At 39.3% G+C, this 12,871-nt stretch overlaps 1 protein-coding gene across 3 annotated transcripts in view; it reads left to right on the forward strand.

The window, feature by feature from the left end:
• sphkap (SPHK1 interactor, AKAP domain containing) overlaps positions 1-12,871 on the forward strand; it is a 108,896-nt gene that overhangs the window by 73,135 nt on the left and 22,890 nt on the right. For 2 of the 3 annotated variants that reach the window (XM_034867853.1, XM_034867855.1), the window contains exons 1-3: positions 165-551; positions 2,856-2,958; positions 4,160-4,270. In XM_034867853.1, the coding sequence (XP_034723744.1) occupies positions 187-551; positions 2,856-2,958; positions 4,160-4,270 (579 nt within the window). In that variant the 5' untranslated portion in view covers positions 165-186. Of the gene's footprint in view, positions 1-164; positions 552-2,855; positions 2,959-4,159; positions 4,271-12,871 lie in introns of those variants that run through there. The other variant, XM_034867856.1, reaches the window with a different exon arrangement.

The raw sequence follows: 12,871 nt of genomic DNA on the forward strand, positions 1-12,871 counted from the left end.
TATTTCCTAATGTCACTGCTGTTGCTGCTGTTATCAATCAATCGGTTTATGGAGAGAGTTAGTACTACTTTCTCCATTTCAGTGTAGCCTTCAGGAAGTAGTTAACTTGGGTTAATCTTTGCTGTATCGGTAGCAAAACAACTACGTACTTGTGCGCGTGCGTCCGTTCATTGACACGTGCGTGCAATGTCTATATTACTGGCCTCGCCTGCGTCGTGCAGCTCATTACGTTTTGATCCTTTCGGGGTTCCTGCGCCTGCACTCAGCACTCGGCGGAGAGACGCGCAGGGCACGCAGCGGTGTGCTGCTACTGCTGCTGGTACCGCGAGGCTCGGTTCACCTCAGTCCTTCTCAGGGATTCCTTTAGTGCTCGGCCGGGGACGCGCATCTGGACCTGAGTGTCCCGGGGACAATTACGCATCGAGGTGCTGCGCTCTCTCTGTCTCCGTCTCCCAGCCCCCACAGACGAAATACTCGCACCGGTTGAGGACAGTTTTGCTGTTTGTTTTTGACAGAATGGCGGGAGCAGATTGCCTCCTTAAAACGCCGAGGTAAGAGGCTGTTTATTATCCCGGGATTATTATTATTAATGTTCATATAGGCGCATATTACCAAACGAAATCAACAATGTTTTAGGCACTTCAATTGTTTGCATGGGATTTAGAACCGAACATCTACTTTTTGTTAAATCTATACTGCCACTCCAATATTCTCCTACATTTCGCATATGGATTCTCTGTCTTAGCAGGCTCTTTAAAAAAGCCAATTGGAATTTAGATAATTGTAAAAAAAAACACTGGGGTGATGTGATTGTGATGTCTGACGTTGTATTGAATCAAAGCTTAGTGATATTTTGACTGCGCAAAGTGTGAGTTTGTGTTTAGTGTGGGAAAAAGGCGCACCAACATTCACGCAGTGTTGCAGCAAAGCCGCTTTCACAGTCGACTGTCAGTGTTCGCAGTAAACAAGATGTTTCAGCTTGCCTGTCCTGAATAATAGAAATGTGTGGCAGTGAAGAAAAGTGCACAACAGTCACATTTAAAATTGAAATACTGTTGTTTAAAAATAAATAAAAAGCTTTATCCTCTGTCTGTTTTTCCTCTGAGCTAAAATGGAAGGTTTCTGCAGCTACAGGACCTAAACCTGCTCCTTGCTTATTTTGTGCAGATAAACTCTTTTCAAAGCAGTGAAATCCGAAGGCTTGCCTGCACCACTGAATTAGCACACTGCTTTCACAGTAAATCACAACAGTGGACCGGTGGGAGTCCTTGAAAGAGAGACATTTATGGGGTTAATTGTGTCCTCCACAGACGGATGTCTGCTGGGTGCCTCGGACCCGGCAGCCCCGGAAGCGCCAGAGCGCACCGATCTGTCAATCATCACTGTGTCGTGATGGAAAGGACGTTAAGCAGCAAAGATTAGAAAAAAGGTCGTGCATGACGAATCTTATACTGCTGGTCTTCAATTTATGCAGAAATAATTCACAATTTGCATGAAATCCACAGACAGACTAGTAGGCTATGCTGTTTTTTCTGGGAGGGGGGCTTTACAGTGTTTTTCACTCCCACTTTTTACAGTGTCGTTTGTTTCCAATATACTGCATGCCTCCAACATATTAGAATAGAAGATAATAGAATATCTTTATTGTCATTGTAACAGATACAACAAAATTAAGTGCAGTCCTTGTCAGTGCCAAACATCTATGAGGTAATATATGCCTAAATAAATACATAAATAAAAAATCCTACTACTATTTATATATTGTTGCTTTAATATTACCTTGTGTGTGTGTGTGTGTGTGTGTGTGTGTGCTTGTGTGTGTGTTGCAAATTATATCCACTTATCAACAGCGCATCATATCTTTGTTAAGTGTCCGGCCAGTTATTTACATCAGTCATGTTCATTAACTGCAAATACTGTATATACAGTTGTGTTATCCCTTGGGGGCTACACAATTAAATGCTTTTTAATTTGCTTGAAATATGTGGATTACAAAAAAACAAACAGCTGCTCCTATTTAAATATGCATCCCTAGCCTCTTTTTTAAAAATTGATCCTCATTAATGCAATTCCAAATAAGCTTTGATTTAGCTTATCTCAGTGAAAGCATGCACGGAGGATAATGATGCCTTCCTGGGATATTTCAGTTTGGTATGTTGTGTTTTGGCTCGCGATAGTCTGACAGACATTTCCATTATTGTTGAAGAAATTTGTGTTATGAATGAAGGTCACTTGTTGTTTTTCCCTGTTATTTTCCCAAATAATCCTCCATCGTCATTGCTGTCAAATTTCACGATTTGGTAAAGTGGCTGTGCATTTCTGACACTTGAATGCGTAGATGCATACAATATAGCCTGATAGCCTTCTAAAAAAACATGCAATGGGCTATTAAGGAGAGTCTGTGTCATGAGTGTGTTTATGCAGAGAGAGAAGACATCAAAGAAATAAACATTTAGCAGGTGCTGCGATTGCTTCTTATAAATAATGTGATAGAAAAGGCCTTGATATCCAGGGGAACACCTACCATTCTTTGCACTATTCATGATCATTTCATGACAATTGATTGAGGTGTCGCCTTGGTGAGCCATAAACGTTAGAGTTAGAGTTTTGCTAGCCTGGGTAATAATAAAGGGAAGGAATTAAGCATTTGGCTCAACATATTCACATCATTCTTCTGTCCGACGAAAGCTGGTTAATTCATTGGACAAGTGCCTCAGCTGTACAGGATGAACAGTTGTGACAGCCAATGGGTTGCTTCCAGATTACTGATCCCGGACTTCATAAAAATAGAGGTGTTTGACACTTGACAAGAAGTTGCTGTGACAAAGTCAACTCTTGCCCTTTTTGCCTTGCAGTAACTTCCAGTCGTCTGCCATGTTTGAAGGCTCAGAGGCCGTCAAGGTGGAGGGAGGCAAAACAGAGAGCACCGTGGCCTCGTCCATCAGCGCCTGCAAGAAGGTAAAAAAGGATGGATCTACTTGTTTGTCCCTCTGTCTGTGTGCCGTGTGACCCCTCGTCAACTACTTATTGTTTTCTTTTCTCTGTCCATGTGCCCATGCACCTGACATCATGTCTGCCTCCTCATTAGTGCAACAATTTTCATTTCCTCCTCCCAGTGGTGCCTGTCACACCCAGGGGTTTGTGCAATAAGAGGAACAGCCGGGCTCTCAGGTCAGCCCAGTACATTTATCATCCCCCAGTGACAGAAAGACAGGATGGGAAATAGCACAGATCAGTGGGCCGAGGTGGAGGCTGTTGAATTTCCTTTCAAATTCTGTATAGGTATATTTGTGTGCGTAGCTTACTTTGTGTGTGTGTGTGTGTGTGTGTGTGTGTGGTTCCTAATTAGCCTACTGCTCTGATCTTAACTGACTTCCACTCAAATGTCCTGTAGAGGTACAAGGTGATGTCTTTCTTTCTTAAAATTGGTCCTCCGTCTCCACTGACCCGTGCCAGCAGCCTTTGATTGGATCGCTCTCGGTTAGATCAGCTGAGGCCACGTCCCCTTTACCTGGCTGAAGGCCTGCACAGATGGTCTGTTCCTGAGGGACATTATTTGTCACTAAAAATACACAGTGAGAAAACACACAGAATATCTGTCATATGTCAAAGTAATTAGGTAAGAATGATTTATTGAAAGCATGTTATTTGAATCTTTTATCTGCTGAACATATGTGGTGCAAACAGTCTTTTTATCCTCTGCTTTTACAAATAAATAAAGATATACCATATGGCTAAACCCTAGCACTGTGATAAGTGTCGAGTAAATCTCTTATTTAACCCTCGTAAATAAATTGGCATTGTAATTAAATAGTTATTAAAACAGCAAAATCAATGATTAATGACAAATTAGTATGTCGGTCCTGTGAACAGACACTTGTCTGTCATTAACAAAGGCAGCCCAATGGCTAAAATGGCCTTCCAAGGAGGAGGTATGATGTAGGATGTACTGTACAGTGTCTGGTTAACTGACAGATTGTTGATCTTGTGCCGTGGACGCTTATCCTGAAATAAAGGGCCTTGAGAAAGGTCAATTGATCCCAACAACCAGAGGGGGAAACGCAGATGAAAGTGTGTGTGTGTGTGTGTGTGTGTCATATGCTCAATTTTGTTTCTCTGTTCTACTCTACCTGAGCATGGGTTTATCTGTGTGCTGTAGGTGCTATGTGGTAACAGTGTGCTGGACTCGTCGGAGTACTGGCTGAGGAATGAGAAAGCTATGTGCAGACTCAGCCTGCTGGACGAAGACACAGAGGGCAGCTGCACCATGGTGAGTAGCATACTGTGGATGATGAAACATTCGCACCCTTTTGGCCACAAAGATGGAGCAAGTCATCTCTAGTGAAGCGTCTCAAAGCTGAAGCAGGAGTCATGTTTGTTTGTAACTTCAAATGACAGCGAGGTGACGAGTGGAATTTGAAGACAGAAATGATGTGACATCTAAAAACCGCACTTTCTTCTTTCTTCAATGTGCTTTCTGTGAGTGGCATAGATAGATAGATAGATAGATAGATAGATAGATAGATAGATAGATATTTATTGATCCCAGGCTTCTGGGCATGCATATGATTGGTGAAAAAGTTTTAGCAGCAGGTTCTTGGTTCTCCTTGCCTGCTGTTTAGTAGACAGTTATTTTTCTTAAGGTTTGCTGATTCACTTTATATACTGATGTTGACAAACCTGATTTATTATGATATTACTCATCTTTACCTTTTCCTTTCGAAAAAATATTGAAAATCTAACAATTGAATAATAATTTCCCTCTATTAAATTGCAATATTCTTGTTGTAAACTGACAATACTTTAGTAGAGACAGACGACCCGACCAGCATTGCAGTCAGAAACCAGCATTTTGAGACACATTATGCATCATCATATTTTGTAAAAGTTACTGGGAGAGCTGGAGTTGATAATATTTATACCTGAACACCTGTGATAGACTTTAAAGCTACATTGTTTAAGAAGTTTTCCCATCTAGCAGTGAAATTGTATGTGCTTGTAGCTCTTAGGATCTCCATTGTTTACATGCAGCTGTTTAAGTTTAAAGCTGTAGAAAGTCTGTTTTACAAATGCACATGACGTGAGTTGTCTGCCATGGAAATCACGACACATCTAATTACGTTTATGTTACAAGGTAGACAATCCTTTTTCATCATTGACGCGAGGAAAAGTATCCTAGACGTCGTTCTAGCGTTGCACAACCATGCTATAGTTAGCCAAGCAAGTAGCAACAATTAAACTTCTAATTTACCCAAATAGGCAGAATTACCTGTCAAAAAGAAAGCAGGCAACTTTGGGGTCCCTTTTTAAATCCTGGCTCTTTCCATCTTGGAAAAGCCACTCCAAAATTATACTTTGGTCTTGTTGCTTGCTGCGTTGTTGTTTTAATTCTCTTTTTAACTCAGTTCCATGTCCTTGAGAATAGGCGCAACAGGCTTTCAAATCTGTCGACTGTAAAATAATCTTCTCCCCTCCATCCCTGGCATTTGTTACTGCTTTTTTAGCCTTGTATAAAGTCTTACAGTGATTTGCTCATGGGCTTTGATGGAAGGGAAATATCAACTTAAATAACTATACATTCATTCACAAATGAAAATTCCATCAACAATGTTTCTGATGTTGTCAGTCTATACCGATGCTGCATTTTGTACAAGTGTTCCTCTCACTGAGACGTGTTGGCATTGTTGCCGGTTCTGTGAATGATAAAGGGAATTAGTTTCTGTTTTGCATTCTTGAAAATGATGACAATTTGCATAATATAATTTCTCACAATCTCTTTGCTGCCTCAAAAATACCAGAGGACTTCCTTTGAGTAGATATATACTATGCAATTTCATTCTGTGGAAAGATTGTTAAAAGCTCAGTTTAGTCTCAGCAGGGAGTTTATCAAAGGAAGTTGGTTTTGGCATTCCTATGTCGATTTTATCACAAAAAAACAACTATCATTTGTATCAACAACTCTTGAAGTTTGACTCCTACCTTTGAATATGAGAAGGACACTCTGGCTGGAATTTTAGTCCTCTGTCTGCTCTACTCTCCGCTCTCTAAACTCTAAGCACGAAAGGCATGTCATCTCCAATAACTGTACACATTGGTTGTTAATGAGCCATTTTTCAGGCTCTCCTTGCTTTCTGTTCAGTGCATGCTGGGATAGATTTAGCAGAGATACATCACCATGACAAAATTATAATTGTTATTTGAGCTGACATGGGGGGGCTGACTCTTTCCCATCCTGCAAACAGATTTAATGATTCAAGCTTCTGAGTCTATTTCTCTAACTATTAAGTTGCTATTTATAGTTTTTAATCATGGTGTGTTTTTAGTCTTTATGACACTAATCGGCACAATTTGCCAAACATGTTTAAGCTTGCAGCGATCATTTTACATTTCCATTCTTTACATGTTATCATACATCACAACAGTTAATAAGGAATATGCACATTTTGAGGCAAGAAGTGGCAAATGCAACAGAAATGTAATATAAATATGTATAAATGACACCGAAGATAACATACTACTAGAATTGGCTCTTAAACATAAGACATTTATGAAATGAAGAAGGGTGATAATTGTCAACACACATTACTCATCTTTTTCCCCAGAAGATTTTCTGAAGAATTTGATGTTTAGCAAGGATATTCAGTACGTGTTTGGATTACTAAGGACATTGTTGGTTGTTACGGCAAGGATGTGGGAAACTACATCAAAAAATAATGCAAAAAAAGAGAAACGTTTAGCTTTAGAGGACACATATGCTTAATCCTCACTGTTGCCCAATTCAAATGTGTCACCTTTGATCACTTACTCATTGTAAATGGCAAGTTAAGCATGACTTGCATTCAGGATGTACATCTGTCAGTGGCTCAGAGGCAGGCTCTCAAAGCAGCCGTTTGATTTCCTAAAGTGTATCAACTCAATTTCACAACAGATGTGGAATATATTAACTGCGTCAAAACTATAAATAAAATATATGAACGCTGCATCAAGCCCTGCTTTTTTTATTCAAAAAAGATAAGGTTCTGTTCAGGATCCTTACTGTAGATGGGCCACATTAAAGACAGTGCCTGAAATGCATAATCTTTAATACCATTGTCTGAAATGTAGTTTAAAAACAACAAAAAAGAATAATATGATCACTGACGCTTCAGTGATAGCCTAACAATCAGTCTGAATTTCATTTCCTCAGGGCTGTAATCAGTTGTCTCAACTCCTATGATTACTACTTTGCCATTTTTTGAACTTTTCTGAAATGATACCTGTAGACTTTGAGCAGCCCTATCTTTGACCTACAACTCATTGATCAGAGCCTCAGCTTAGTGATCCAGGTTTAATTGCAAGAGCAGTGGGGTCAGTCTTACAGATTTGGATGAAGTCTGGTCCTAAACAATATTCCCACAGCGGGATACAGAAATACGTAGTGATCAGTGGTGTAGTCTACGTGATATGCAGGTATTCGTAGTTTACCCACTAAGAAATCTCCAGGATTTCCATTTACCCACTTAAAATGTGCAACAACATATTTTTGTGACAGGACCTTCCCTTCAGATATTTTGTATTCGCAAATATGGGGTTGAGTAATGTGACAGCAAACTAACACCTCAGAACACGCAGAGAGACTTTTCTCATCTTTCATCGAACCGCTCCTCACTGAGCACAGTGCGTAGAGTGTGCGTCGCGACCGGACAACATGCTAACCCATAACCCTACACTAATGCCAGCTTCCCCCCTTCACCACACATTTAAGACAAACATAAGTAGCCTATCTTTGTTGCTTTGGGGTCAACTTTTGTGAGGCAGGCTTAGATTACTGATGTGACACTGCTTTGTCTTATATTATATTTTGAATGTCATCTGTGTTTTCCTTCTCATAGAATGAATAAAGGCATTCCCACCATAGATTGGTGCATAAAAGTGAATCAGAAGGCAGGAAATTAGTCTTTGATGTTCAAAATAACCCTTGGGGAGGACACCCAGGCCCACACTTTAAACTCCCCCCATACTCCTCCTAAAACACAGTTGATAGTCACCAAGGTAACAGGAATAGCGGTAATTCTCACAAGCTAACTGTATGTCACACCTTGTAAGCATGAGCAATGTTCCTTAACCTCCCAAACACCAGCTGGGACAAAATGTACACAGGACTCAAATTACTGTGAATTTTTAGAGATGTGACATTAGAGATGTTGTTGTTTTATGTCTGATAGAGCTCCCAGTATACATGTATACTGATACAAGTTGAAGCCAAACAGTATTTATTCACTACTGTTTAGTGGATTTTTAGTTGGTAAAATTTTTAGTTGGTAGTCCTGTAAAGTAAATTGATGGACGTATGGCTCTTTTTGTTCTCATCATTTAAATGTATCTTAAATTGCTGTGTGTGATGGCTGGCAACTTGAAAATAATGACTAGAAAACATCTCTCCTTGTCTTTGTAGTACACTCCACAGTCCAAACTTGTGCCTGAGTTTTTGATTACGCAGACAATTTTATCTTCATTGTTCTTTTGTGAAATGTAAAAGCAGAGCAGCTTCATCTTCGGCTTTTGTTTCAACAAGACAACGGTTGTTTGTTTTCTTGACTTGTGCATGCTCTCTATGAATCAGAGGGAACTTTAATGCGAGTGCGAGCAGATGCGGCCCGTCCTCCCGCAGCATGGCCCTCAGACTCTGATGTGACAGATTGCTGCTCTAACTCTCAAGTCTCCGTTGTTTTTTTTCACAGTCAATCAATCATACGGGACTATATGATAGATGACACTGTATTAGAAATAAATTATTCTGGCCTGGCCTGAACTGTTGGGAGGCAGAGTGTGGAAAATTGAGAGAAAAAAGTGAAAAGGAAGAGGGTGAGACGTTGAACACTGATTCAAACAGAATGAGAGAAAGTCGTTGATCAAGTACACACTGTTCACATTTTTATTCAAAGACAGTACATTTCTTTACATTTAGTGGTAAAATACTTGAAGCAAAATATTAGATGACTAGGAAGTAGCTCAGTCAGAGGAAAAAAGCCTGGACAACTTTAATGTGTAGCGTATTCTTTCATCATATGTTAGTTCCTGTTATGCTTTGTGACCAGCTGATGTTTTGCATTTTATTAGCACATACTTAGAGAGCAAAAAGTGAAAAAGAAAAGGGTGAGACGTTGAACGCTGAGAGAGAGTGATACAGAAAGAATCAGACCACAAGGTGATGAGATGAATTTGATTGTTTTTTTTTTGCTGACTTTGCATTTTTTACAGTAGCTTTAATGGACCAAAGCAATTATAGGGGTTTACTGGGGTGTACTGAAAGCAGACTATGAACCTCAATAACAAAATTATTCCATATTAGTCAATCAGGTTGACTTTTCTTAGAAATAACAAAAACAAAAACATCCTTTGTTTACATACTAAGGAGCAGGAATAGTCACTCTCACACTTTTGGAATAGTCCAAAAGTGTGAGAGTGTAAGGCCAAAAACTTTGAGCTAAATATAAGACAGAAAGCTTTTCTATTTCCTGTGCTTCGCTCTATCACCCACCTCTGGCTGCATCATGTTGTCACATTTGATCACTCATGTTTAAATGCATGAAGTCAGAGACAGACAGACAGACACAGTGAAGTGTCATGTTGCTGTGATAGTCACACTGAATTTCATCACACCCCTGACAGATTTGACAGTATTTAGAAGGCAAAGACAGCATTCTTGATTTTTTTCTTTGCTAGGCACATAGTTCAATCATTCAGGAGAGAAAAGTGAAAGTAATAAAGTGCATGTTTTTCAATGACAAATCTTCTAAATTAATTTCTTCATATCACTTAGTGTCAATTTTGTCAAACCTTTTCGAAATTTTACTTCTGTCACTCACCGTCACAAACAACAGCATGTGAAAAAACAACAGCAGAGAGAAGTAGACTCACCCATACACAACTTGCTATGACTTGGATGATAGGCTAACAATGTAGGTATGTTGACAAGCTATTTGATAGATGACAACAGCTTATAAGATAATTGACAGCCTCGGACAGGACAGCAAGTAATAATAAGAGAGCATGTGTGAGAGGATTGAATGCAGATGCGTAAGGAAAAAAGAAGGCCTAAAGATGCAAAGGTATAGTCTCCCTGACTGAATTTATAATATAGCTTAATTTACAAAATCTCTGATCAGATGATTTACATGTTGCATTTTTTTATTGATCTGTTTTTTAGTTTTGTGCAACTTAAAGATTTAGATTGCAGTTGTTTTTTAAGAATATTCACCACATTTTTCAAATGCAGAAATTCTGGTTCACCCACAGTATTCCTCCTCACGCTGTCCCTTCCTCTGAATATATGTCTTCCTGCTTTGAACCTGGAGTCCCTGGAGGAGAGGGAACATTCATCACTGGATTCAAACACTTCACACTCAGGGAGTATGTTGTGTCCTGACCTGTCCCTTCCTGGCCCAGAGAGAGGGAGACTAGAATAAATATGCCATCAGCTGCGGCAGAAGCTCTGACTTACAGCGGGATCATAGCAGGAAGACAAACCTTACTTCTTTCATTTTTCCTTTTAATTTAGACTGTCTATCTGACAGAATGAAAAATTACAGTCTTTGGTGCAGGTTGTGCTCTAAAAATTAGACCTAGCTTACTTTAAAGTAGAAACCCTCATCTAAAGAAATAGGAAATAATAGTTATTATGTGTTAGTTATTATGTGTTCTGTGTTAACTATTGACAGTAGTAGATGGGCAGGTTCTGAAGAAAATACTGTATATGTTAGTCTCTGTTGATACTTGAAGTTAGCTTTCTATGGAGGTTTAATGGATGACAGCGATGGAGTGGATCAGAGAACTGTCGGAGGCTTTCAACGTCAGTTGACTTTAGCTCAATTAAAGAGCATCTTAACACACAGTTTTACCTTAAACGTACATTCCCCCGTCACCAATGCAGATAATGACAGACAGACAGACACACACACACGACAAGACGTTGGTTCACAGCTGTGTGGACTGCTAATAAATGGTAGCAAAGTTGTAATTTTGTTGAATACTGACTGAAACACTGATCATTCTGTAAAGTATGTAGTATCACCTACTACTATCAGTTGCATGCTTGAAATCTTGTTAAGATTATTTTTAAGGCATTTTAGGTCTTTATTTTATTAGAACAGCTAATGACATGAAAGGGGAGAGAGAGGGGGAATGTCAAGCAGCAAAGGGCCGCAGGTCGGAGGCGATCCTGTGGCCTTTGCATTAAGGAGTAAATCTCTATATATGGGCATGCACTCTACCAGGTGAGCTACCCAGGGGCCCGCACTATTGAAATCTTGAATGTGACATTTGGGGTGTCCCAGAGTTGATTTTCAAAGGTACTTGAGCATTCAGGTGGACATAATTAGAGCATCTTCTCTGGAGAAAGGGCAAACAACAACTGGCTACAATGAAAACTATAAAATGGGACCCCCAGAGCCATCTGGTTCTGCTCGAAGTTACCACCCGTTAAAGGGGAGTGTTTTCTCTTGCCTTTGTAGCTAATGGAGGAATCTTTCTGTGAATTATGGAGTATGGGCTACACCCGCTCTATATGAAAAAGTGTTTTAAGATAGTAGCTTAGTTTCCATCCACTTGTCCATCGAATTATCTGAAGTTTGGTAAAAGAACTCATGCGAATAAAGCTTCCATCAGTTTCCATCCAACTGCTTTAAAACGAATAAAAACCTGTGTGTACTGACGTCACATGCTGTTTTGCGATCAAATTGGTATATCGAATATATTTTAGACATTTAAGGTGTTTCCATTTATTTTCGCACTGAATTGTACAATATTCAAGCAAACATTTGCGAACAAAGTTTTTCTAGACAAAATGGATCGCGCTGTCTAAGTTGTAGGCTAATAGTGCTTATATGCCAGCTGATAGCGACAGATCAAGCTATAATAAAAAAACAACGACGCTAGCAACACATTGCTATGATGATGCAGATGCAACTTGCCTTTTATTGTCCCTCCGGCTCTTTTTTGAGACTTTTGATGTCTTGCTGTTTGAATGCCTTCCATTTACTCCGGTGGATGTCCCACAGCTTGTCCTAACCTTTGTCGGCCATTTGCCTGCGATTTCCTGTTAAATTAAATTCTAAAAGTCTCTTGTCTCCTTGTTTGTCCACTCACATCTGTCTTTTTTGACACCCGCCAAGTGTGCAAATGGAGCGGAAATACTGGGCAGAAATTAACTAAAACTTCTTCTTTTTTGTTTTGTGGCGGGTTGCAACCATAAAATGACCTAAAACTTAATCGCAATTCATTACTTATTCGGAAAATAACGTTTCCATCAGCGTTTATCGCATAAGACGTATATCGATAAATTCCAATGAGACCGAATGTATTTCCTTTGAGTCAATATTCATGAAATTCTATTGAAGTATCCATAAGGCATTTTTCAATCAATATCACTTAATTCAGATAAAAACATGTGGATGGAAACTTAGATAATGATAGAGAATGATTTGACATTATATAAATAAAATTGACTTGACTTAAAATGACGCTCTTTTGGGTGCCCAGATAGCTCAGTTGGTAGAGTGGGCGCCTATATTTATAAGTTTACTCCCTTTGCTGCATGTCATTGCTCCATCTCTCCCCTTTTATTTATTCAGCTGTACTGTCATTAAAGGCTTTAAAAAGTCCAAAAATAACCTTAAAAAACAAGTGACACTCTTTTAATAAAGACATCTTTGTTCATATGCACTCCCCTCTGAAGATAAAACTAACATGTTTTGTGATGTGATAATGATAAGACTTAAAATCATTGTGATAACATATCTTACCACTTCTCCAAATGTGAAAACAACACATTCAAATGTTTGCTTTTCAACAACACAGAAGCAACTACTTTTGGAACTAATTCTGCCCATAT

This window comes from Etheostoma cragini, chromosome 3 (assembly GCF_013103735.1).
Source record: "Etheostoma cragini isolate CJK2018 chromosome 3, CSU_Ecrag_1.0, whole genome shotgun sequence".
NCBI lineage: Eukaryota > Metazoa > Chordata > Actinopteri > Perciformes > Percidae > Etheostoma > Etheostoma cragini.